This window comes from Nothobranchius furzeri, chromosome 18 (genome assembly GCF_043380555.1).
Source record: "Nothobranchius furzeri strain GRZ-AD chromosome 18, NfurGRZ-RIMD1, whole genome shotgun sequence".
Classification (NCBI taxonomy): Eukaryota; Metazoa; Chordata; class Actinopteri; order Cyprinodontiformes; family Nothobranchiidae; genus Nothobranchius; species Nothobranchius furzeri.
Window position 1 is genome coordinate 16,441,081 of NC_091758.1, and position 27,531 is coordinate 16,468,611.

The following is a 27,531-nucleotide window of genomic DNA, read 5'->3' on the forward strand; positions in this document are numbered from 1 at the left end:
CTTGTGTGTTGACAGGTGAGGCCAAAAGAGTACAGAGTGACTCAGATACTATTCACTACAAAAACTTTAGGATGTCATTTGTTAAAAAATGGTGAAAAGAAAAAGTTTTAATATTGATCGAACACTTTTACTCAAAAAAATCTGTAAACAAATGTTGAGACTCGCGTGAGCCTTCTTCTTGTCTGGCCTTTTGTTTGAAACACCGTCAGAAAAATCTAACAACATCTGAGAAACAAAAAACCTTTTATTTTTTAAAGACAACAGTGAACAAAATACCCAATTTTTGCAGGAACCCATGTGGCTGAGCATAAATGTGTGCGACACCCAGGACTATGTGATTGTATAAAAAACACATTTGAAAGTGTGTTACTTGTGCTGTAATTGTTTCTTACTCATTCACATTTCCGTTACTAATTAATGATAATTTATGATGAATTTATGGTGTTTTTAACCTTAATTTAACCAGATGAGTAGACGGAGAACTCATTCTCATTTACAAGAGGCAGCAGCAACAGTTAGCTTTACATCAAATAAAAACAGGTAAGATAAAAACATACAAGAAAAAAAATAAAACAGACATAAAGACAAAAGGACTGTTTTCATATATAATATTTCCAAGGATTCAAACAGACTTAAAACAGTCTTTAAGGACTCAAACAGGCACATTGATCAGAAACTATTGATTGTAATGAATTATTGAAGGTAGATAATGGGATGTGTGTAGTGAGCTTCAGTGATTTTTGCAGCTTATTCCAGCTGTTGGGAGCAGCAAACTGGAATGAGGAGTGGCTAAAGGAGCTTTAGGAATAACCAACCATCCATTTTCTGAACCTGCTTGTCCACGTAGGGTCGCGGGGGGAGCTGGTGCCTATTTCCAGCGGTCAGTGGGCAATCAGGCGGGGTACACCCTGGACAGAGCGCCAGCCCATCGCAGGCTTTAGGAATAACCATAGAGATTAAGTTACTATAGTAAATTGTGCTTCTTGTTGGAAGTGATGAGTTTGTCCAGAAGTAATTATAGTCCACCTTAGTGTGGATGATTCTACAAAGTAAGCTAGCTTTAAACACAGACATGTTCAAGGATCTCTCACCCATTCCGTAGACTATCATCCTTCGGACACACCACCCTAAAATGGGAACCCACACCACCAAATGGGAGAGGCCTAGTTACCGTTTTGTAGATATTTTGTTGTCCGTGACATCTAAATGTGTTTTTCTTTTGGGACTCAGTTTGTCCTCAAGTTGGCAGCAGCCAACTGTTCCTGCTTCTCAGATTTATTGAGCTGTGAACCTCTCACACCAGTGTTCTGCTGCAAAACGCGAGAGTGCATAATGAGCGGAGGACCCAGGTAAATGCTGAAGTGTGGCCGTCCGGTGAGACAGGACCGTAGTAGAGAGAAATGAACATTAATTTCACAAGCAACAGTTCTGGTAGACAATCCTGCATTCCTTCGGTTAGCTCAGTTAGCTCGTAGCTAGGTGGGTGTCCTGGGTGGCACACATCCTCAGAGCAACGCTCTCAGCTCCACCTCTTTGCCCATTTTTGGACTGTCTGGCCCTGAGGAACCACCCATTGGGCTTCAATACAGCTCTTCAGAAAGCTAGGAGTGATGTCATGGAGGGTTTGTCCAGTACGTTAATGGTCTATGGGCTAAACTGAACTGCAAAGCTAATTAATTTTGCTTCTGTGCAGATTTCTAGGCCACTTTTGCTTGAGATTTTATAAATAACCGTTTTTATAAATTGTTGTTTCAGCGATTCATGTAATAGCACACAACTTTAACATTTAAAACTTAGAGCAATCTACTTTAGTAAGCAACATCTAACAAAGATGTAAAATCTCTGCAGAACAAAACTGAAACCAACACTGGTTGGTCTCTAAACATCTGGCCACAGCTGTAGTAAAACACCAACATGCCTCATCCTTCCATCCATTTCTTAACATTAAAGAAACACAAACAGCCATGCTCTCACAGCTTTAATAGAATCATACAACAGACAAAATAATGTTTAGTGTTTGTCAACAAAATCAAACTAAAGAGAAACAGGAAACGGAGCAAAGGGTTTTTATATCAGTCAGATAATTAAAATGTTTCCGATCAAAATTCTTCCTGGAAAACAACACAAACTGTGATAGTTCACTGCATTTCTGACTTTGCTGCTCAGATCCTCTATGGTTCCCATCATGAGAAGATTTATCAAGATGGTTGAATTAACACCTTAAAAACAGAGACAGATGACACTAAAGCTCCGCCTCCTGTTAACTTTTCCATCAGACGTGGAGTGCTTCTCTGTGAACACTTGGTTGTGTGTGCTGTCTGCTGCAGGCAGACAGGTGACGACAGACAGAATGCTTGTTCATGGAGCCTCAGGCAGGTCAAACAGGTAGACAGTATAGGAGGAGAGGGAGTTAAGCAGCGCTGGAGACAGCGAGCTTCTTCAGGTGATCCATAAACACCTGTAGGCTGACGTCATCAGTGAGGATGGGAGCTCCAGACTCCTGCAAGTGACACGTCACACATCAACCTTCCACCAGACTCGTTAGACCGATGGGGAGCTAGAACCGGAGGAGAGGACTCACCTGACCCCAGGCATACATGTTGTTGTGGGTCTGCGATGGGTTGACTTTGGAGAGCAAGAAGCGAGCCTGAAACATCACACAGCCGTCAGTCTGGGGTGTGTGTGTGTGTGTGTGTGTGTGTGTGTGTGTGTGTGTGTGTGTGTGTGTGTGTGTGTGTGAGAGAGAGAGAGAGTGAGTGAGTGAGTGAGTGTGAGTGAGTGAGTGAGTGAGTGAGTGAGTGAGTGAGAGAGAGAGAGAGAGAGAGAGAGAGAGAGAGAGAGAGAGAGAGAGAGAGAGAGAGAGAGAGAGAGAGAGAGAGAGGAGGGAGGGAGGGAGAGAGAGAGAGCGCCCCCACCTGGCTGCCGCCATGCTCCGTGTCAATATATCTCGGCATGGGGAAGCGAGTGTGCAGCAGCTCCTGGGCATCGTCCACTGGAGCCTGAAGGAGGTGCTTGAAGTTTTCGTACTCTGGCATGTCCTGGTACCCCGCCTTCCTCCACTGGGCCACCGTCTGACACGAAACACAACAGGTTAGACAGGTAACCTCCAACACCTGAGGGCTGTTCCACAAAGTGAGCTAATCCCATAAACCAGGCTAACTCCAATCCTGGCTCAATTTTCCCAAAGTTGGTTCCAAGTTAAGTTACTTTAATATCATCAACAATTTTCATAACGACGATGCCAAATATTTCCTTTCTTCTCATTTCTTTGACTTTCTCCCTCAGAATTCTTTGTTGTTTATCATTTTTGTGTTGGTGGTGGTCAGAGGGGCCGACGGCACCAAATGGCAGCCTCAGCTCTGTCAGACCGCCCCAGGGCGGCTGTGGCTACAAAGTAGCTTACCATCACTAGCAGTGTGTGAATGTGAGAGTGCATGCAAGCGACTTTGAGTGTCCTGAACAAGCGCTATATAAGTTCGATGCATTATTATTATTATTTATTTATTTTTCCTGATCTTCTTTTTTACACTTTCACTTCCCTGCTTGAGAAATGATTTTGGAGTGATCAACCCAACATCAAGATTTTTGCTCAGTTCTCTTTTCACTTCAGTTTCTGCAGTCAGCATTCAAACAGCATTTCTGTCTTTGTCTGGGATGGACCCGCTTAATCAACGTAGCGTCTTCTTTATGAATGTTAAAATAGCCTTAAAGTAGCTAACAACTGCCAACAATACATATGTTAAACACAAGGACTCAGCAGAGCTTCCACATCCTTAAATCATCTTTATGTTCATTCTGAGCTTCTTTCATGTGTTTCAGCCATTTTTAGATAAGAATAAGTAAAAAAAAAAAAAAAAAGGAACAAGTTTAAAACTTTAGTGTCACTTGTTCCCAGTTAGTTCCAATGGAATCAAATCGGTCCAGGTCCATTAAGTTCAGAGCGTACCTCTCCGTGGTAGATGACAATCTGGAAGAAGGTGTCCATCAGCAGGATTCGGTCTGGAAGGATGCTGCTACTGTCCAACAGCACCGGCTGAAACACAAACATAGCTGCAGGTTACACGATCAACACTTTGGCACACCAGCTCTGACTGGGAGTAAATACATTTTGATGCCATCTGGTTTCCTGAATACTAAAATGGTGAATGCAGGGGCAGCAGACCTCTGGGGGTCCATTGAAGGAGTATGCGTAGAGCACAGGCTGGATCATGATGAGAGCCTGCGTCAGGTCCTGCCGGTTGAAGTGGTGTCTGTAGTACGAGCTCTCATCAGGGCTGTTGTTGAACACCTGCAGGAACGGAGAGCGCCGCAGGTGGAACATGAACTGGAATCAGAACACAGGACATCGGATCAGCTTTGGAGGGAGGTTTGGATGTGTGTGTGTTTGTGTGTGGGATGCTTCACCTGAGGGTAGAGGGAGAAGGTCTCAGAGAATCGGAAGGAGTTTGGATCATCTTTGTGGTAATCTCCAAACTTCTGACACTGCAAAGGAAAACAAGTCCTTAAAGATCCAGGTCTGGTTTAGGGTTTAAATCATCCACAGGTAGCTCACCAGTCTGATCAGCTGTCTGTCCAGCCACCTGAGGACATCCGGTCCCTCTTCCGTCTCTGCTCGGTACACGGCCAACCTTGCCATCAGAATGGCTGCTGCCTCCTGGTCAAAAGACGCTGCAATAGTCTGGATCTGGGTCTGGGCATCGGCCCAACTGAGAGAGAGAGGGAGGGAGGGAGAGGTATTTAGGATGGTGCTAGTAAACTATTCCTAAATCTTGACAAAACCTTTATGATATTTTGTAAAGAGGAGTAAATATTGACATTCCACTGGCTGTAGCAGGGATTATTATTGATAGCGTGAAGGAAATTAGGATTTTGGGGGGTCATTACTGATAAGAGATTTCCTGAAAGCCACAATTTAGTATAAAAATAAAAACAGCAAAAGCAATGTCTTTCCTACATGAAGGAATAGAGCCAAAGTGTTGGAGTGATGTGTGTGTGTGTGTGTGTGTGTGTGTGTGTGTGTGTGTGTGTGTGTGTGTGTGTGTGTGTGTGTGTGTGTGTGTGTGTGTGTGTGTGTGTGTGTAACAATCAGGACTCAGAAATGAAATAAGGTAAATCCATTACAGTGTTTACAAACAGTTAAAACACCACGATGAGCAAATCTAAGGAATAATGTTGATTTGGTTTATTGTCTTTGGTTTCATGACGTTTTGCTCTGCAACAATCGTAGATGTTAAAAAAAAAGTAAATGAAGTATCTGCTCATGAAAAAAACTGGCATGTTGATCTGCAGTTGTCTTCAAGTTAAACTTTATTAGTAAAACATATTATTTTTTATTCATTTAACTACTAGTGTGAGTGGGGCAGATTAAAGATCTGCATCTTTTCATTCAAGTATTTGTAGGTTATGTTGCATTTGTTTTGTTACGGTTACTTTTTTGTAAGAAATAAACAAATAGTTAATAAATAAATAGAGAAAGAGTTTAGTTTGGAGAGATATTTTTGTCAATTTACACAATATGGGAGATTTACAGGATAAATACTAATAGAGGAGGAAGGGGAAAGGAGGGATTAAACACGGGAATTTATCAGCCTAATTTGGAGACTTTGACAGGTGTAGCAGATGTGACAGGTGTAGCAGATGTGACAGGTGTAGCATGTGTGACAGGTGTAGCAGGTGTGACAGATGTAGCGGGTGTGACAGGTGTAGCAGATGTGACAGGTGTAGCAGATGTGACAGGTGTAGCATGTGTGACAGGTGTAGCAGATGTTACAGGTGTGACAGGTGTAGCAGATGTGACAAGTGTGACAGGTGTAGCAGGTGTGAAAGATGGAGCAGGAGCATCAGTTGTAGCAGATGTGACAGGTGTAGCAGGTGTGACAGGAGTAGCAGGTGTGACAGGTGTAGCAGGTGTGACAGGAGTAGCAGGTGTGACAGGTGTAGCAGATGTGACAGGTGTGACAGGTGTAGCATGTGTGACAGGAGTAGCAGGTGTGACAGGTGTAGCAGGTGTGGCGGGTGTAGCAGGTGTGACAGATGTAGCAGGAGCATCAGTTGTAGCAGATGTGACAGATGTGACAGTTGTAGCAGATGTGACAGGTGTAGCAGGTGTGACAGGTGTAGCAGGAGCATCAGTTGTAGCAGATGTGACAGGTGTGGCATGTGTGACAGGAGTAGCAGGTGTGACAGGTGTAGCATGTGACAGGTGTAGCAGGTGTGACAGGTGAGGCATGTGACAGGTGTAGCAGGTGTGACAGGAGTAGCAGGTGTGACAGGTGTAGCATGTGACAGGTGTAGCAGGTGTGACAGGTGTAGCATGTGACAGGTGTAGCAGGTGTGACAGGAGTAGCAGGTGTGACAGGTGTAGCAGATGTGACAGGTGTAGCAGATGTGACAAGTGTGAAAGGTGTAGCAGGTATGACAGTTGTAGCAGGTGTGACAGGAGTAGCAGGTGTGACAGATGTAGCAGGAGCATCAGTTGTAGCAGATGTGACAGGTGTGGCGGTTGTAGCAGGTGTGACAGATGTAGCAGGAGCATCAGTTGTAGCAGATGTGACAGATGTAGCAGGTGTGACAGGTGTAGCAGATGTGACAGGTGTAGCAGATGTGACAAGTGTGAAAGGTGTAGCAGGTATGACAGTTGTAGCATGTGTGACAGGAGTAGCAGGTGTGACAGGTGTAGCAGATGTGACAGGTGTAGCAGATGTGACAGGTGTAGCAGATGTGACAGGTGTGGCGGTTGTAGCAGGTGTGACAGATGTAGCAGGAGCATCAGTTGTAGCAGATGTGACAGGAGTAGCAGGTGTGACAGGTGTAGCAGATGTGACAGGTGTAGCAGATGTGACAGGCAGTGTTGCCAACTGTTTTTGACTGAAAGTAGCTGAAGTTCCCCCCAAAAGTCACTAGATGTCGCCAGATGACGTCACGTGCTTATTTACATATTGATGACGTCATCACGCCACATTAGCGTTCGTTTTCTCTATGGCATCTAATATATATATATATATATATATATATATATATATATATATATATATATATATATATATATATATATATATAGGACTAAAAGGGAGGAAAATAAATACTATGTTATATGTTAAAGTTATTAATTAGTATGATTAAAATGGCCCAAATTGCTTTGATATGTACAATAAATTCCAAAACTACCAATAAAGTGGCATTAAAACAGATATGGTGTGGTGATCCAAACAGTTCTGTTGTAGGATATAACTCAGACCTCCTGCTCTCCTCATTCTCACAGACATTTTCCTAAAAAGCTGTTTTTTTACACCTCATAGTTTCTCAACTTCTCTGTTGTGTATTCTCTCCATCGTGATAATAACGGCGCACTGAGCAAAAGGGAGCGGGTGTCTCATAGTATAACCATCCCTGTGTCACTGAAGGAAATTCAGATGAGCCACAGAGCTGCGTGTGTAAACGGGACGGTAGTTGAAACTCCCGATGACTTTATTTGCCAAATGCAGGAAAAACCAAAGTGTCTGACGGCTGCAGAACCAGAGATGGCAGGTTGACGCCCGCGCCGTCTCTAGTAGAAGCGTGAGCCTGCAGCAATATGAAAGCAGCAGACGTAAATCGGCGGTCTCCAGCTCTGCAGCTTCAGCGAATCAGACCGGCCGAAAACGGTTTATGATTGGTCAGTCCTCGTGCACATGCGCAGATTATCGTTCTCTTTCCTTACTCCCGGAAGAACGGTTCAGAGTGCAAACGGTTTCTTTGTTGCTTATCTGTAGGGAATATCTACATGAAAGTTCTACAGAAAGTAGCAACGGGTCCTGAGAAATGTCGTTAAGTTTGTCGCTAGGCGCTTTTTGGAAAAAAAGTCGTTGAGGGGGGTCAAAAAGTCGTTAGGAACAGTGACAAAGTCGCCGAGTTGGCAACACTGGTGACAGGTGTGGCGGGTGTAGCAGGTGTGACAGATGTAGCAGGAGCATCAGTTGTAGCAGATGTGACAGGAGTAGCAGGAGTGGCAGGTGTAGCAGATGTGACAGGTGAGGCAGGTGTGACCGGTGTGACAGATGTAGCAGGAGCATCAGTTGTTGCAGATGTGACAGATGTGACAGGTGTAGCAGATGTGACAGGTGTAGCAGATGTGACAGGTGTAGCAGGAGTGCTGTCGTACTTCCTGGCAGTGGTGGTGACCCGGATGCGTCTCTGTCCTGATGAATGCTGGTACTGAGTGACAAACTGAATGGCTCCGCGACCGCCCTGAGGGATGGGAGCGTTGTGCTGCAGAGAAAACAAACAGGGTTAGGGTTATTATGTAGGTTCACTTTTTCAAACTCTGCTCCTGTCCTCAACCACTACTCTCCGATTGAATTAATTCAACCGTTAACTTTGTGTCTTCTCAAACCCCCAGTGAGTGGTGGCACATGGCTGCTCACACTGATCCAAGGTCTGTTGGAGGTTTCTTTCTGTTAAGAGTTTTCCTCTCCACTGTTGCTGCATGCTTGTTGAATATGGGGAATGGGTTGCTGTAAAGTCTCTGACACATATCAGTGACTTGATGCAATCTGCTGGATTTCCTCAGAAAGTAAACTTTTAACTTATTAGAATAATGAACTAAACTCAATGCACGTGATAAGTAGGTTCTATTGGAACGTTTGCTTTGTAACATGCCTTGAGATGATTCTTGTTGTGAATTGGTGTTATTTAAATAAACGGAACCAAATTTCAGTCCTGTTTTACAGTGACGTGCTCAATCACAATGAAGTTGTGCTAAATATGATGTTTATCTCTGAAGTAGTTTACATATCAATAAAAACATGAGGTTGAGTATCCGGTGTCTAGAAAAAGCTGTGGAAGACGCTGGATCACTTGTGTGTGTTTATCTTTCTGGATGGTTTGGGTAAATGACCTCACTCCTCACCTTCAGGTAAACAGAGCTTCATTATCGTTGGTCTGCATGACTTATTCGGAAGCTTCAGACTGACCTTTGACCCTGTTCAGACCTGGTGTTGTGATCTCATGTTACAGGTGTCTAGTGATGCGTTCTGGACACCTTAGGAGCAGGTCTCAGGGCCTGAGACTCCTAATATCCAAGTTCAGTTACCTGGTTCACAACTTCAAAGTAAAGAGCCAGAGTGGTGCTTGGATCCAAACCACAGATCTTCCACTGGCAGGTTCCTCCTGTCCCAATTTCCTGAAATGCAAAGTTATACTTAATATAAGTTTGATTTGAGACAGTTTCAAATGATTTTTCAGATTCCAGCAGGAAAATCACTCTGCAAACACTGATTAGACTGTCTGTATGATTAGAGACTACACAGAACAGCTTTAGCACTTCCTCTAATCACAGACAGCAGCCAACTATTGCAGCTTTAGTGCACAACTAGCAAAAGTATTGTTCTGTTTCGTTCCCTCCAGACTGCCAGTGGCAGTAACCAGAGTGGATGTATCTCCTCGCGCTCTGCGCAGGTCGAGTACTAATGTAAACAAAGTCACGCATGTGACACGTAGCGCACCTGGTCGCGAGTCTATAAATTACGCGCCGATAGCTACGTTCGGGTCTCCCGGGATCTTCTCGCCCGAGAAGTTCCGAGTGACCCCTGTGACAATCAGTCATCCAGGAACTCACAGAACCATAGTTACACCGTAACTTCCGTTATAAAGATGGCTGCCCAGAGATGTGTCACATTTGTGAAGGTGATTCTATTAACTTTTACCGTTACATCCTCAACTTCCTGCTTTGAGTACAAGTTAGCTACATCTGCTTCAGATGCCTTTATTACAACAAATGTTCTCTAAATAAACAGAGAGAAAACAGAGGCTGTTCTCTTTGATCAAAAACCTAATTTTATGTCTTCACTGTGTATTCATCTCAAGACACCAGCCTGGGGGTTAAACTGGACTCAGACCTCTCTATATACCTCTGAATTGTGTGTACTGAAACTCTAATTTCCCTCTGGGATTAATAAAGTATCTTTGATTTGATTTGATCAACTCAAATAAATGCCAGTGTCAAATCATGCTTCAGCGCATCGTATGTCTAAAACAAATACTTAAAATACCTCATCTAGAATTAGCTTTCATTACATCCAAACTGGACTGTGCCAACTTTCTTTTTCTTGGGTGTAAATACGTGCTCTCTGGACTGTCTGCAGAAAGTCTCAAATGCAGCAGCTCGTTTTCTCATAAACACAAATAGACGCTCGCACATCACCCATTTTAACAGATTTACACTGACTTCCTGTTTTTATAGGATTAGGTTTAGCACCCTCCTTTATAAAGTTGTTTTTTTTTTTATATGTTTTACATCCTGGTTATCTCTGTGTTTACTGGATTGTAGTTTTGCGTTCTTAACTCCTTTGTTCAGCACCTTGGTCAGCTGCCATGCTGTTGTGTCACTATGGTGCTTTATAAATAAACCTGATTTCCGGAACTGTGCTGCTCTGGGTGGCTGCATGCTGGAGTAGCTCTGTTGACTATCTTTTAGAGGATTTTACTGCAATTTTTTCACTTTTTCACATTTTGAGCATTTGTTGTGATGTGTAACCATGGTAACAAGCTGGTTTACAATCAGGGGCAGCTGATTAACATTAGAAAGGTTGAAATAATACCTCAACTGAGGCCACAAATCCCAAATGAGCTAAAACCATCTCATCGATCATAATGGGCAATGATAAATCAGGTGCTGGTCAGCATAAGAAGCAGGGACCTGAAAAGGCTCAACAGCCTAATAAAACCGGCTGGTTCTGTTCTGGGGACGACTGTGGAACCGCTGGAGGAGATCATGCAAAGAAGGATTCTCCAGAGAATCAAGAAAATGATGGACAACCCTGAGCATTCTCTTCACAAGACTGTCCGACAACAGAAGAGTGTCTTTAGTCAGAGGCTTCTTCAGTTTCGCTGCAACACTGACCGCTACTGGAGATCCTTCCTGCCAACAGCCATTGTAATATACAATAACTCTTTGATGACTTGATTATTATTATTATTATTCTGAGCTACTACAGCAATCAATTTCCCTCTGGGATTAATAAAGTATTTTTGAATTTAATTGATTTAAAGGTGTGGGTGACTGAAAAATCATTTTTAATGATTATTTCTGAATATAATTGGTCCCTCTGAGTTTGTCATGCAGGCTGAACACGAAAATAGTCTCCTACACCCATCTCCTGCATTAGCTTCTGATAGAAAACTCTAGGACTAGAAAATCCTGACAGATCTACATCACACTTTCATCTGCTGACTAAAGCGTAATTATTCTCTGGAATCAGGTGTGTTGGAGCAGTTGTTCAACACCAACTCTGTCAGTCTAAAATCCCTCAGGTGTGTAGATGTTAGTGTGTTGCAGAGTGGATGTGACCCCTACGTTCTCTGATACACAGGGCCCTTTGGTGCTCAGGGACACACAGGGACCAATCGCTCCACAGACTTTGATTTCCCTGGACGTCTGGAAAAAAAAAAAACAACAACAAGCAGGCTTCCTTAACAGCTGAGATGAAAGCAAGGCGTCATTTCCTGTGTGTCTCTTATTCCCACCTTGACCTCCAGTGTGGCAGCAAACGCCATCTTGAAGGAACCTTGTACATCTTTGGTGAAAACTCTTTGGAAGGTTTGCTTAAACAGAGATGTGTTGAAGGAGTCGGCCATCACCATGTACCCTCTACCAGACAGAGACACAAAAGTCCCGTCAGACCACAACATTAATACATTACACACCAAACAGAGACTTTAGTTCTGAATTCAAGCTGTTCAAATGCAGAGACGTTTGCTTCTTGGAAGCCTCACATCACGCCAGAACCCAGAACGTGTGTGTATCTGTGTACCCTGTGTAATTGGGGCAGCATTTCATCTCCAGGAGGCCCGTCTGATCGAGAGCACAGGCGTATATGTCGATGATGTGACCGTTTGTGGATGCTCTGTTGGCGAGAGCCTCAAAATGCTGCAACACAGATCAACACAGACAGTTATTCACGCTAAATCAGATCCCGAGGCTGGTTTTAGCCACTGGAGATGCACCACACAACCACACCATCAATGTGAATGTTCTCTCAAACGCACACAAGTCAAAGGTGGATTCACTGAGCTTCAAAGTCAAGCAGTAGAACAAAAGATGGTTTAACGTTGGGTTTTATACATATCTGCTCACCAACAGGCCGGTTTTGCCCTGATGGGTACAAAAAATCCTTAAAATCCCCAAAAAGTGGAAATAAATGAAAAATCAAGTACCAAAGCTTCTACAACAAGAGCGTTTGTCTAAAGACATATAATCCTTCACTTCTGCTTCATCTTCCCTTTGAAGCTTAAGCAACAAGTTTTTATTGGTGTCGTTTGACTCTTGGACTAGACGTTACCCCCACCCCACAGAAACAGCTGCAAAAAGCTCCTAAAGGTTCCCGAATCTTTATTGTTCTCACTTACTTTGGTAGCTTTCTTCATGAACTTGGCATTGTCTTTCTCAATGTCATGCCAGGACCTGATGGGGGTCTTCAACTCGTCCCCCACCACCATGCCTGGCCCTTGAGTTGCTGGGCCCCCAATGAAGGTCATAATGCGGGCACCGGTGTTGGAGAAGGTGCACTGTGGGTAAAACGTTTCAGTCAGACTCCATTTAGCGTTCTCATGCCGGGCAGTGATGCTTAAACCCTCACCTCCAGAAGTCCCACTGCGATGGACATGGCTACCCCCAGAGAGCGTAACGGCCTCTTGCCCTGCGTGACGGGCCAGGGGTCTCGCTGAAGCTCACTCAGAAGATCTGTGAGGTTCATGTCGATCTTCTGCACAGGCTGGAGAAACCTGGAGGGAAATTCATGACGAGGAACGTCAACGCTACAGAACACACCTACAGGTGGAGCTAGAAAAATGAAAATATGGTGCAAAAGTTCATTTATTTCAGTCATTTAACTTAAAAGGTGAAGCTCATTTACGAGACAGACTCATTTTTTGCAAATCCAGATATTTCAGCCTTTTCTTGTTATAACTGATGATTGTGGCTCACAGCTGAGGAAAACCCCACATTCAGAACCTCAAAGTGTCACACTGTGATCAGCCAACAAACTCAGAACACCTGAAGAGGGTTCCCGACCCTTTAGATGGTTTCTCAGTCTAAGGTGGATTACTACATAAACTTTCACACCAGATTCTCATTTCTCCAGTTTCACCTGTAGAAAACAATGTGTCCTCCTGAGATTACCTGTTGGACAGAGGCTGCTGAGGAGTCTGAGGGCCTCGTCCCTGAGCACCAGAAGATTTAGTAAGGCCGAGCATCTCCTGCAAAAAAACAACCCACCAAACCCTGATTATTACTGCTCCTATCCTCTGTGGAGGACAGTTGCTGAGAGACAGGACAGGTAAGAGGGACTCTGATTATTAGACACTCATCTACCTGCAGCTGTTTGGCATTCAAATCTTTGGTCCCCCGAAAGACGTAGCTTTTCGAAATTCCCTCGCAGCCCAGCTCATGGACCTGAACCATGCGTCCAAAGGTAATGAGTCCAACCAGAGCAGTTGGGGGCAAGAGAGACAAGGACATCTGCAGGGACTCCTTTAGAGCCTGCAGGTCCTCATCCTCCATGCATGTGTCCACTAAATACAGAAAGACCAGTGGCATCTGAGGGCCCCGCTGGTTAGGAAGAGGAGAGTGGGTTAGACCTCTAGGAACAAGGGGTCAACGTTACGGTCTTACCGTGTCCTAGTCTCACCTGGACAACATACTCAATAGTAGAAAAATGAGGCAGCAGCTCAGCGGGCTGGTTCACCTCCGATATCCCAGCGTAGGATGGAGGGAACTGGACAAGACAGATGGAGTTAGTGTGTCTGCAACATGGTCTCCCATCCAGCCAGTGGAGGACACGCCACTCACCTGGTTTCTCTGGTAGCAGAAGTTACATGCCCACAGCTTGGCTCTGTAGTCCACCTGGCTGAACCACAGAGGCAGACAGAAATAAGACCAACAGCTAGTGAACTGGTGGGAGCTGGACAACAACGAGAGGAGTGACGCCTACCAGAGCGGATTGAGAACTGCACGGCACGTGGCTCGGCTGCAGAGAACTGGTTCATACTGAATTGGGGGGAGGTCGGTTCTCTCCTTCAGCGGTGTGAGGAGAGAAGCCACTGGTACCACCATTCGGGTGGCCTCCAACCGGCTGGAAGGCCACACGTTCCAGCTGAACCGAACACCATCACGCTCCTCATTTTGGGCAATGTATTCTGAGAAGGTGGCCATGACAGAACAGGTGGGTGCGCCACAGGTGTCACTCTGTCAGGTGAAAGCTTTATGAGAGAGAGAGAGAGAGAGAGAGAGAGGAGAGGGGACGTCAGAGAGCAACAGAACAATAGCAAACACTAATCGTCTGGTAATGCCTGGACCACACCGCGTGCTTTCGGCTATCCTAGACAAGTCCCTCATCTTGAACAGACTAGCCTCCAACTGTCTCCAAGCAGTGTCTGAAGATCTATGACCCTGCTCTGTAATCGACCAATGAAAATACCCCCAGGGGACGACGCGAACAGCTGGTGATGAGAGGACAACACGAGTGAAATTAGCACCAGTGGAGGCTACACTCAGGAGCACGTGGACTTTTCTGGAGATCAGTTTAGAGTCTAATAAAAAGTGTTAACAGTGGTTCTGTTTTCTCTTTTCGTCGTTGTCTTGGGTCTCCATCAGCTTTTAGTGACAGACGCTTTCCGGCGAAGACGCTCGTTAGCGTGTTCTGCTACAGCGGTCCACCTCTCTAGAGTCCTCACAGTGTGACAAGAACCAGTCCTGTGCTACAGCTGAAAACACAGTGTGGTCCAGGCTAAGAGTGGTGATTCTTTACAGAGGAGAACCCATAAAGTCAAAATGTTAAATCACTCAAATGTTTGCTACACATTCCGTCAATCAAACTGAAGCATGATGTTTTTTTAACAAATCTAATAGAGCTCTTCACCCATCTGGCCAATTGGGTGGGTTCTCATAGGTCAGACGCCCGCCCCCGAGGCGGACGGCACTTCACTTTGATGGTTAGCAAACACCTGAGTTAGCTTTGTTCTGCTCTTTCTGCCGATTCTGCTTTTCCCGGGATTCACAGATTGCTTTTTCTTGTTCATTTTTTTTCCTTTCCTCGCATCTTTAGCTTTTTTCATTTTTAGGAATTTTTTGCCATTTTTTGAGTTACGTTTTTATTTATTGCAAGTAATATCGTCATCGCAGTATCAATCATCGTTATCGCAGGTTTTCCTAATATGGTGCAGCCCTAATGCAAAGGTGAGTAGGACGGTGAAGGGCAAAAGAAAGGAACCGTTAGAAGTGTGTGTGTGTGTGTGTGTCACTTAAAATAGGTGAATTAAGATTTGGCTGGATGGGGTGGTGTAAGGGGAGCACCAGTATCTCCTGATGTGGCTGACAACAAATGGAGCAGTAGGATTCATGACCAAGTGGAAGATGCAACAGCTGGAACTGGATTCCCAGTTGTTTCCTGCACACCTCCTGGTTTTTTCTCACCTCGACTCTGAGCTGTTTTAGTAAATTCCTCAATAACGCCCTTTTACTTCAGGTCAGCGGTGATCCAGGGTTCCTTACTGGGGAAGCACCTCGCTGATGACGTACATATAATCAGTCACACACTCACTGATGTCATCTCCATGTGGCTCATGGAGAACATCCCTGCAGCTCAAGGTGACCACCTCCTCACAGTCCTTCTGGCCCATGTTGGGCCGCCTTGACTGCTGCTTTTAGAACACTTGGTGGTGCTGATTAGATTAATGACGGAATAAACAACATTTAAATGTCTAATAAACCCAGTTTGTAATGAAAAACTCTTGAAACACAAATGAACCCGTTTCTGGTTTTGATGTTTCGTAACTGAAGTATAAAAACGATCATTAATGTTGTGGTTATAACTAAACTACAGTAAACAAATAAACAGCTACACAAAACCCGCTAGTTTACAGGAAGGAAACTAATCGTTTAGAGTGGCTGGTTAATCCAGTTGTTAGCTGCAGTCCGAGTCTGGGTGGTCCGGGGGGCTCTGGACCTGGTGGCAGGGTCCAGGTCTCCTCAGAGTCCAGGTCCAGGTCTCTACTGGACAGATGCTCACAGACACCTGGTCCTGTCTGGTGTCCAGTCTTACCTGGACGTGACCACAAGACTTCTCCTAGTGAGCCCACAGCCTTTAACGTGAGATGCAGCCATGCTGCGTCATGAAGACAAACTGTTGAACTTCTTTACGAACTGTACCGTCGCCACGTTTGTCTGGCTCTGCTTGTTTATCGCTAACTGTTCGCTCATGTTCCACGAACTAAACGCAGCTTCGCTAATGTCACGCAGGTCGTGACTCCAGAGCACACACCTGACATAGTCCAGGTGGAGCTGCGGGTCCGGCGGACACACCTGAGGATCATACAGGTAAATACTCACAGCCACTCCGAAGCTCCGAGCAGGGCGCAGCTCTGGTGACAACGAAGCAAAACAACATGGCGTCCGCCGGCGCCACGTCAAGACGTGAAGCAGGAAAAAGGCAGAGGTCTCACTCTGAGCGATAAACGAGAGCTCTTTTTGATCAACACCATCTTTGAACTGTTCAGGCACCATTCAATTTATCAGTAAAAAAATGCACCAGGCATGCTGGGAAGAGGATCTTTAAAATATGAACGTTCATTTAACTCTGAAGGAAGCTTTATTTGGCAAGGGCAAACGTGAAAAGGTAACACTGAGAGATAATCATGATGCAAAATCCTTGTTTCTCAGTGCAGTGGGTCTCAGTCTTTAAACCAGGGGTGTCAAACTCATTTTAGCTCAGGGGCCACATTGAGGGAAATCTAGTCCCAAGTGGGCCGGACCGGTAAATTAAAAACAACTTCAGATTGTTTTCTTTGTTTTAATACAATCAATATAAAACAAGGATGAAGCCTGAGGACAGTGTATCCAAAATAGTACAAGTACAACACCTGAAGTGTACTTGAAATTTTGAAGAAAAAAAATCAATAAATTAAAAAAACATTCCTTAGTGATTCAAAGAGCTTACAGATCACATGGCTAGATCAGTTTTATGCAGCACTTAAAGTATATTTGACTCATTTTACATTACATCTTTTAGCTTTCACCAGCACATCAATATCAGAAGTCACATGGCTACCACTCAGGAGTGGCAGCCAACTTCAGGTTGTGATTCAAGTTCTTGTGTGAGCCTTGAGCGCAGCTTTGTTTTATTTATACTCATTACAGAGAAAACTTGCTCACAAAGATGAGTTTATTTTCACTCTACATTGTAACGTATGAAAATAAAGTTTACACAACCATCTCACGGGCCGGATTTAACCCACTTGCGGGCTGGATCCGGCCCGTGGGCCGCATCTTTGACACCCCTGCTTTAAAGTAACCTTCTTTACCATCACCTGCTACTGGATAGACTGAGAGACTAGGTAGGCCTATCAGGATCTGCTCTGGAGTGGTTGTCCTCTTAACTGTCTGAGCATTTCTTCTCTGTGGTTCTCTCCAAGTTTCGGTCCTCCACCACCTCCCTCACTCATGGTGTCCCACAAGGCTCTGTGCTGGGGCCTCTACTCTTCCTCCTCTATCTGCTTCCTCTTCAGCACATTCTGGGCTCCTTTTAAGGAGTCTCCTACCATCTTTATGCAGATGACATCCAACTGCACATCTCCTTTAAGCTCCATGAGAGGTGTAAGCTGCAGCTGTTACACACCTGCTTAGACTCTATTAAAACCTGGATGGCTGGGAGCTTTCTACAGCTGAATGAAGATAAGACTGAGATCCTCATCTGTGCCCCAGACAAGCTGGTTCCCAAAGTCAGTCTCTTGATCAGCTTGCTTCTCACACCAAACCCTCTGTCAGGAATCTTGGTGTGACCTTTGACCCAGCCCTCACCCTGGATTCTCATGTCAGTTCTTTGTTCACTCTTCCTTCTTCCATCTCAGGAATATCCTCACGCTTAGACTATTGCAACTGGCTTTTCACTTATCTGAGCAAAACCTCCCTGAACCGTCTGCAGGTGGTTCAGAATACCTGTGCTAGGCTTCAAATTGTCAAAGTACACCCACATCACCCTGCAGGGTTCATTTCAAGATCCTGGTTTCTAGGGCCTTTCACGGACAAGCACCATCATACATTGGTGATCTTCTCAGTCCCCGCACCCTCACCATGTCCCTGAGGTCCAGTGATCAAAGTCTGCAGGTAACAGATCATTTGCTGCTGTGGCTGCCAGACTCTGGAACTCTCTCCCCGAGCCTGATCTGTGGACTCAGTGGTCTCTTTTAAAAAGTAGCTGAAAACCATGGACTGTATATACCAAAACTCTGAAAACTCATCTGTTCAGGCTGGCTTTGGTGTGACCTATTGATTCATCACTACCTTCTCTTCATTCAGCTCCTTCAACCAATTCTGCCCTTCATTTTCTTTTTCTCTTTCCTCACATTTTTATCAGTTTTTACTTTTCTAATTTTAAGATTTTTTTTTTTTTTTTTTGGAACTTTTTATTTTGATTTTGACATTGTACAACTTGGATTAACAACCCTGGCGTTGAGCAGGACAATCACAAAAGCAAAAAGAAACAAATAAGTAAATTAATTATTTTTAAACAAATAAATAAATAAAGGAGAAAAAAAAAATTCTATAAAGAATAGAAATACAATCATTTAGTTTCATCGTTAAGATTAAGTTTTCCACGTTGACATCAGAGTAGACAACAGGCAAAACAACAACCCAATACGTCACATTGCTAAGTATTGCTCGACACACTCCCATCTATCCCGGAACCGATCCACCTTCATTTGCAGTATAGATGTCATCTTTTCCATTATGTATATTTGTTTAATTCTCTCTTTCCATTCCTTTATAGTTGGGGAGTTCACCTCCTTCCATTTTACTGTTATAATTTTCTTTGCAGCCAATAATAGAATATGGGCAATATAACTTTGGTCTAAGTTTAATATTTTGTTTGATGTAGCCCCCAACAGATAGAACAAAGGATGTGAAGGTAGATCCTTTCCCAGGATTTTTTCCAACTCTTCCTTTATGTCTTTCCAATATTTAAGAATAACTGGGCAGTTCCAGAATATATGAGAGTGGTCCCCCACCTCCCCACAGTTCCTCCAGCAAAGTGGGGACAGGTCATCTTTTGCAAACCCTGATACAACTAAGGGGGTAAAAAAGTACCTAGTTTTTATCTGCCAATCAAATTCCTTCCACATTTGGCTGTTGATCCCCCTATGAGTTTGTCTACATACATCTTCCCACTGTTCATCTTCAATTAGTATATTTAATTCTAGTTCCCATTTCTCCTTTATATATTTCGTATTATGTGTAGAGCTAAGTAAGAAGCTTCTATATAGATTAGTAACATAGCCTTTTACTTGGGATTTTTTTCCTATGCGTGAAATAAAATATTGTTCTATTGCATTTGGCTGTTTATAAAGTCTTTCTTTCTCTCTATGATTCATGATATAATGCCTTATCTGAAAATATTTATACATGTCGTTCATGGGGAGGTCGAATTGTTCCCTAATTTGCGAGAATGTTTTAAGCTCTGTTTCTCCAAACAACTGGTCCAGAATTATAAGACCCTTATTCGCCCATTTTTTAAACCCCGAGTCTAATTTGGATGGGGGGAACCCGATGCTATCCAGTATTGGCATGGCCCGGGAAATAGAACCCTTGTCATTCAGCATTTTCTTTACTTCCCTCCAGACCCTCAAAGTATGTTTTATGATTATGTTGTCCACTTTTAATTTCTGGATATCTTTTGGGTTAAGGAATGGTAAAACTGTCAGTTCCGTACCTTTAATTTCGCCTTGTTCTATCTGGTTCCATATTAGGTCCCTATCTCCCTCCAGCCAGTGAACTATCGCTGTTAATTGGGCTGCCCAGTAATAATATTTCAAGTTAGGCACTGCTAGTCCCCCTTTCTCTTTTGGCAGCTGAAGTGTCTTAAGCCTTACCCTTGGTTTTTTATGTTGCCATATAAATTGAGAGATCATTTTGTTCAGAGTCTTAAATATTGGAGCGGGGATTCTTATAGGAAGGGATTGGAACAAAAAGAGAAAGCGTGGTAGAACATTCATCTTAATTGTCTCAATCCTGCCAAATAGAGATAGAGGGAGAATCGTCCATCGGGTCAGGTCCGCCTTGACCTGTTTGATTAGTCTGGTGTAATTTGCTTCAAACAGAGCTGTAGGTTGGGGTGTCAGCACTATCCCTAGGTATCTAAGCCCTTTATTAGTCCTATGAAAGCATACCGTTTTATTTAGTTCTTTTGGCCAGTCCCCCATAACCATCATTACTTCTGATTTATTTTGATTAATTTTATATCCTGAGATTTCTGCATAAGTATCTAGATTGTTAAGCAATGCTGGTACTGATGTTTTTGGATTTTTTATAAAAAGTAAGATATCATCTGCAAACAAAGCAATTTTGTGGACTGTCCCTTCTCCATCTCTTATTCCCTGAATCAGTTTGTTCTGGCGGATTATCTCTGCCAGTGGTTCAATACTCAAGGCAAAAAGTACAGGTGATAACGAATCTCCCTGCCTCACCCCTCTTTCTACCTTAAAAAATTTTGAACAATATCCATTTATTCTTACTGTTGATTTTGGGTTTTTATATAAAACATTGAACCAATCTACAAACTTTTTCCCAAAGCCCATTTCCAAAAGAGTATATTTTAGAAAGGTCCAGTCTACTCGGTCGAAGGCTTTCTCTGCATCTAAGCTCAGGAGCATGGATGTCTGCTTATCTTTCTTCATTATTGACTGTAGGTTTAAAGCTCTCCTCACATTATTTGTGCCTTGACGTCCTAGAATAAAACCTGTCTGATCTGGTTTAATTAATTTCTTTATATGTATCTGTATTCTAGATGCTAGTATTGATGTCAGTATTTTATAGTCTACACAGAGCAGGCTTATAGGGCGATAGCTGGGGCATTGGAGAGGGTCTTTCCCTTCCTTGTGCAGAACTGTAATAATCGCTTCTTTCCATGAATCGGGGGGATTCCCTGAGTCTAATACATAATTATATAGTTTACATAATATAGGGGTAAGCTCGGTAATAAAGGTTTTATAGTATTCCCCTGCAAAGCCATCCGTGCCTGGCGAGCTATTATTTTTAAGTTTATTAATACCATTTCTAACTTCAGTCTCTTTTATTGGTTCTGTTAAACTGACACTTTCTTCTTCTGACAATCTATCCAACTTAAGAGTTTTATAGAAATCTTTTATCCCGTCTAATTTAAAGGCCGAAGCTTGGCCTGTATATAATTTATGATAATATTCTGCAAAGGCCTCTGAAATCCCTTTTGGGGTCATTTCTACCTTATTCATATTTATTGAATTAATTTTAGGTATTATACGGCTGGCTTGGGTTTTTCTCAGCTGAAAAGATAGAAGTTTACTTGCTTTATTCCCCATTTCATAATATTTTCTTTTTATAAATCTTAGGGCTCCTTCTGCCTTATACGTTAGTAGACCGTCAAGCTGAGCTCTTATATCTTTCAAGTTATCCAGTGTTTCCTGTTGTCCATTTTGTTTATGCTCCTTTTCCAACTTTTTTATTTCTGTCTCTAATTCTATCCGTTTTCTCTCCCTTTCTCTCTTGATTCCAGAACCTATAGAGATGAGTTTACCTCTTATTGTAGCCTTTCCTGCATCCCATAGCACTGTTGGTGAAACCTCCCCATTATCATTTATGTCAAAATATTCTATTAGGGCTGATCTCACTTCCTCTCTTACATGCTTATCTGTTAGTAGGGATACGTTAATTCTCCAGTATCTACTCTGAGTTTCTGATCCTATGTCCAGCCTCATAATAACTGGACTATGATCGGAGATTGTAATTGGTTCAATTTTGCATTCTTTAATTCTAAATGTGTCTTTCTTAACTGTAAAGAAGTAATCTAATCTTGAGTAGCTTCCATGTACCTGTGAGTTGAAAGTAAAATCTTTTTCATTTGGGTGGAGATGGCGCCAGCAATCTATTAGCCCCAGCTCTTCAATCATGCTTGTTAGACTTTTAGATTTTCTGTTTTGTGGTTTCGAAGAGGTAGGTAATTTGTCTAACTTATAATTGACTACGCAATTAAGGTCACCCCCAATAAGAATCAAACCTTTCCCTCTCTCCGCAATTAATTCAGCCATTTTTTCGAAAAATTTTGGGCAATCTTCATTTGGTGCATAAATATTTAGTACCGTTAACTTAACCCCTGCAACTGATCCAACCACCATAACATATCTACCTTTTTTGTCCTCGATTACCTCTTCATTAGAATAATAAACATTTTTATTAAATAATATAGCTACTCCTCTTTTTTTTCCGTTGCCATATGAGGCACTGTATACTTGATCTACCCACTTTCTTTTTAATTTTTGGTGGTCTGTCTCTGATAAATGCGTTTCCTGTAGCAGAGCTATGGAGCATTGCATTTTTTTTAACTGGCCCAGGATCTTCTGCCTTTTAATTGGATTGTTGATCCCCTTTATATTATATGTAACTACTTTTAAGTAGTTCATTGCTATTTTGTTTAAGAAATTTATTACCTTTTGATTGCATGTGTCATGTACTGATATTTGATTTGTGACTATGTCTTAAGGGGAGGACTTTTGAACCGGATGTAAATGAGACCGGAAGTGGGGCGGGGGCATAAAGTGGCCTGGGAGAAAGAACACATGAAGGTTGTGTAATAAAGGATCCAAGAAAGACCGTGCTTCATGTCCTGATTTAATTCAGAGTGCTCCATCTAATTAAGTAGTAAGGTGGACACACAACAATGGCGACGAGGATGACACGAACAAGATTTTGTTTTTGGGAGAAGTAGACCCGGCGGCGGCACGAGGTTAGCGAAAACTTGTGGGCTAACATGGAAAAGTCAGGTGTTCAACCGTTCTCCTGCTACACTGATCCAGCAACGCTCGGACCGAGATGGACGCGGTGGTTAACATCCTTCGAGTTGTTTGCTGATGGGAAAGGTCTTATTTTGGCTGATGATGCTACGGACGCTGTCAAACAGCGGAGACGCGCTCTTCTACTGCACTTGGCTGGACAGGACGTACAGGACGTCTTCTCCACTCTACCTCGGACGGGAGGAGCGGCGGATTACGCCGCTGCGGTGACTGCACTTAACACTTATTTTGTTCCTCAGGTGAATGCGGCATATGCACGCCAAACTTTTCACAAATTATCCCAAACACCAGGAGAAACTGTGCAACAATTTTGTACACGTTTGAGGCGAGCTGCAAAAGACTGCGACTTTCAAGGTGACAATGATAACCAGATAAGGGACGCTATCCTGAATAAATGCACTTCTGAATATGTACGGAGAAAGCTGCTGGAGGAAGGTCCAGGCTTAACGCTGACTCGCGCGTTGGAGGTGGCTTCTCACTGCGAACGAGTGGAGGAGCAAATGGCGGCGATGAGCGGTACCGGGGAAAGGAAAGGAGAGAACACGGTCAGCCGGATTTTTACAGCAAAGAAAGAGAAGAACCACAGACCAAGAGGACAAATGAAAGATGATGCCAAGACAGACAGGCAGTGTTACAGGTGTGGTTATACTGACCACAGGGGCAAAGATCCCAAATGCCCAGCACGAGGACAAACATGCCACAAGTGTAATGGTAAGGACCACTTTTCGAAGATGTGTCGTACAAAGAGACAAAGGAAACAAAATGTGAATGCTGTTGAACAGGATGATTATGCATTTGTTGTAAATGATGATAATTCACCGGAGAAACTTACCTTTTCTGTTGGGGGAATAGAGTTGGAAATGTTAGTCGACTCGGGAGCTACAAGTAATGTGATGGGAGAAAACATATGGGAAAAGCTAAAAGCTAAAAAGATAAAGTGTCATTCATATGTACCCAAAGAGCAGAGGAATTTATATGCATATTCATCAGCACAGGCACTCTCGGTTAAAGGTGCATTCAAATGTGAAATCAAGATTGGTGACAGAACTGAAGAGGCTGAATTCATTGTGATTAGAGGTAATGGTGAACCACTCTTGGGGAAAAAGACTGCCATAAAGTTAGGAGTGTTGAAAATAGGTGAAAATGTGGCGGCTGTCACAGATTTAAAACATACTCTTAAAGAAAAGTATCCAAAAGTGTTCAAAGGAGTAGGGAAACTAAACACCAAACAGATCAGCCTGTACATTGATCCAAACGTGAAACCAGTAGCACAGCCACTGAGACGCATACCTTATCATTTGAGGGATGCAGTGGAGAAAAAGATCAATGAACTGATTGACATGGACATCATAGAACGTGTGGAAGGACCTACACCTTGGGTAAACCCTGTAGTGGTGCTTCCAAAGAAAGGTGACAAAGATATCAGAATGTGCTTAGACATGAGAAAAGCAAATGAGGCAATAATCAGGGAAAGATACCCCATACCCACGGTGGATGAAATCTTGCAAGGACTAAACGGATCTGCAATCTTCAGCAAACTCGATCTCAAGTGGGGATATCATCAACTAGAGCTTACCCCGGAGTCAAGAGAGATAACTACATTTGCAGTGCATAACGGGGTATACCGATACAAAAGGCTGATATTTGGAGTCTCATCAGCTAGTGAGCAATATCAGCATGAGATCGCCAATGCACTAGCTGGTATTGAAGGAGTTGAGAACATTTCAGATGATGTAATCATACATGCACCAGACCAGGAAGCCCATGACAAGCGCCTGCATGCTGTGATGAAGAGACTCTCTGACTGTGGCCTGACACTAAACGCAGAGAAATGTCAGTTCAACATGGACAGACTTGTGTTCATGGGAATACTGCTTACGCAGAAAGGCATCGGCCCAACTGAAGAAAGAGTGAGAGCTGTGGTGGAAGCCCGAGAACCAAAGAATGCTACTGAGGTGAGAAGCTCTAGCACTGGTATGGGCATGTGAGAGACTACATCCGTATGTATATGGCAGGAAGTTTGACCTCATCACAGACCACAAGCCCTTAGAGGTCATATACAGTCCGAGATCTAAACCTTGTGCACGCATAGAAAGATGGGTTCTACGACTGCAGCCATATGATTATAAAGTAGTACACATTGCGGGAAAACAAAACATTGCGGATTCATTGTCAAGACTGCTCTCTGATACCACGTCAAAAGAGGTACACAAGCATGAATCTGAGGAATATGTGAGATTTGTGGCAGTTAATGCTACTCCAAAAGCACTCACAACAAGAGAGGTTGAAGAAGTCTCTGCTACAGACTCAGAATTAACAGAAGTGCGAAGAGCTATTGACAATGGACACTTTGAAAAATGCAAAGCATACGCGCCCATTGCAAATGAACTCTGTGTCATTGGCTACATAGTCTTGCGGGGAACTCGCATTATATTGCCAGAAAACCTCAGAGCTCAAGCGCTGTCACTAGCTCATGAAGGACATTTAGGAATCGTTGGAACCAAGCAGCATCTCAGAACAAAAGTTTGGTGGCCAGGGATGGACAAAGCTGTAGAAAAATTCTGTAAAGCTTGTCACGGATGTCAAATAGTAGCCAGACCGGATCCACCGGAGCCACTGAGAAATACACTTTTACCGGATGGGCCCTGGCGAGATGTGGCGGTAGACTTACTGGGACCGCTACCTTCAAACCACTCGATACTCGTACTGGTGGATTACTACAGTCGATATTATGAGTATGAGGTGATGTCATCTACAACTGCTGAAAAGGTCATTGACTCTATTGACTGTATATTTAGCAGACATGGGCTACCAGTTACCATCAAATCTGATAACGGCCCACAGTTCAAATCTGAGCTGTTCGGGAAATATTGTGAGACTAATGGAATTAAACATATAAGAACTACACCAAAATGGGCTCAAGCAAATGGGGAAGTGGAACGCCAAAATGCATCACTGATGAAAAGAATCAGGATCGCACAAGCGGCAGGTCTTGACTGGAAGCGAGAGTTAAGAAAATATGTAACAGTGTATCGCAGCATTGAACATCCAACCACGGGCAAAAGCCCAGCAGAACTCCTGTTCAACCGCAAAATGAGAGGAAAGTTACCGAACATCAGTGAGGCGAAAACAGCGGAGTTGGACGTGCGTGATAGAGATGCGGAACAGAAAGGAAAATCAAAGATTTATGCCGATGAACGACGAGGGGCAGAGTATTCAAACGTTGACACGGGAGACACCGTGCTGGTTCAACAAGACAAAGTGGACAAGTTTACAACACCATTCAATACAACACCACACAAAGTTGTAAGCAGAACTGGAAACCAAGTCACTATTGAATCACCAACCGGAGCTCGTTATCAACGGAATACGACACACGTGAAGAAATATGAGACAAATGGGACCCGAGAAGGACACCACGAACAAAACACTATACCTAAAAAGGAAGAAGGTGAGACACCCACAACAACTGACACCTTCACTCCAACACAAGAGGGCCCACAGGGACCAGAGAGATCAAGGAGATCGCAGAGGATTAAAAAGATACCTGAGAGGTTTCGTGATTTTGTGGTGAAATAAATCATAATAGGTTAAGTTGAAGAGGTAACTTCAAGAGGGTTAAGGTTCAAGTTGCCAGTTTATATGTGTATGTGGACATGTAAACGAGGGGCGAGACAGTTAGAAAATATAAGTGTTAGAAAGTAAGATAAGAAAGAATGTTCAAAAAAAAAAAAAAAAAAAAAAAAAAAAAAAAAAAGAAAGGTTATTAAGACCAAAGTTTGAATCTAAGAAAAAGGGGGATGTCATGTACTGATATTTGATTTGTGACTATGTCTTAAGGGGAGGACTTTTGAACCGGATGTAAATGAGACCGGAAGTGGGGCGGGGGCATAAAGTGGCCTGGGAGAAAGAACACATGAAGGTTGTGTAATAAAGGATCCAAGAAAGACCGTGCTTCATGTCCTGATTTAATTCAGAGTGCTCCATCTAATTAAGTAGTAAGGTGGACACACAACAGCATGCAAACACAAATAACAACAAATAAACAAAAATCTAACTTCACATACACATACATATTATAATAAAGTTTAAACCTACTTGTCAGTACAACATCTTCCTTATAAATCTGAGCTTCCAAATTACTAGCCTGTCGCAGTGTTGTATCTAGAACTGCGTCTGGCTCCCGTTGGTAAGGGACCAGGGAGTGGTGACTTGATCTCCCTGTAGAAAACTGCACATAGTGTGCAATGCCGACCAATAATACATATTTATGTAAAAAAAAAGGTCGTAGTTGCGCATTCTTCATGCGAAAAAAAAAAACCCCAAAAGAAAACCCAATAGGGGATCACGGTTCTTCCCGTCAGACTTTTAACCTAAGAATATATAACAATGTCCTTGACAAATTTCCTATTAATTCCACTTGAATAATCAGCGTTTATATTTTTTACTTTATATAATTTAATTTTTACACTATAATTTTTTGACCGATAATCTCGACTAAAGCTTCATCTAATCATGCTATTTCAATACCTCTTTCTGTGTTTTTGTCCTCCTGTGTGATGAATTCCAGGTCAAGAGACTTTATCTTCCCCTCTTTTTTTTTTTTACTTCTAGTTGTCCAGTCCGTTGTCGGTTCCTTCTCTGTGTGCTCTTCCTCCCCTTCGTATATCTGGACACCCA

The 27,531-nt window shown here is 43.1% G+C and overlaps 1 protein-coding gene across 4 annotated transcripts; it reads right to left on the reverse strand.

Annotated features, from left to right (window-relative positions):
• Nucleotides 1-1,963: 1,963 nt before the first annotated feature.
• Nucleotides 1,964-27,513, reverse strand: sec23a (Sec23 homolog A, coat complex II component). 4 transcript variants are annotated; one of them, XM_070547009.1, is made up of 20 exons: nucleotides 27,382-27,513; nucleotides 13,968-14,235; nucleotides 13,826-13,883; nucleotides 13,665-13,751; nucleotides 13,349-13,585; nucleotides 13,157-13,233; nucleotides 12,615-12,759; nucleotides 12,385-12,543; nucleotides 11,790-11,905; nucleotides 11,503-11,626; nucleotides 11,333-11,413; nucleotides 9,071-9,160; nucleotides 8,141-8,247; nucleotides 4,553-4,706; nucleotides 4,405-4,482; nucleotides 4,163-4,324; nucleotides 3,947-4,033; nucleotides 2,916-3,071; nucleotides 2,582-2,647; nucleotides 1,964-2,500 (listed from the first exon to the last, which is right to left on the reverse strand). In XM_070547009.1, exons 2-20 carry the CDS (start codon nucleotides 14,186-14,188, stop codon nucleotides 2,411-2,413), a joined length of 2,295 nt encoding a protein of 764 aa, XP_070403110.1. In that variant the 5' UTR covers nucleotides 14,189-14,235; nucleotides 27,382-27,513; the 3' UTR covers nucleotides 1,964-2,410. The 4 variants fall into 4 exon arrangements, with proteins under 4 accessions (XP_070403110.1, XP_015824786.1, XP_054597877.1 ...); XM_015969300.3 differs by lacking the exon at nucleotides 27,382-27,513 and adding an exon at nucleotides 16,364-16,454; XM_054741902.2 differs by lacking the exon at nucleotides 27,382-27,513 and adding an exon at nucleotides 16,296-16,409.
• Between the last annotated feature and the right edge of the window lie 18 nt (nucleotides 27,514-27,531).

Bases quoted from the DNA above. Each gene is read 5' to 3' on its own strand.
- sec23a (XM_070547009.1), bottom strand. From the start codon at position 14,188: ATGGCCACCTTCTCAGAATACATTGCCCAAAATGAGGAGCGTGATGGT. The intron at 13,234-13,348 runs GTAGATGAGTGT...GTTTTTTTGCAG, and splicing joins TGAATGCCAAACAGCTGCAG to GAGATGCTCGGCCTTACTAA. The intron at 2,501-2,581 runs GTGAGTCCTCTC...TGTCACTTGCAG, and splicing joins ACATGTATGCCTGGGGTCAG to GAGTCTGGAGCTCCCATCCT.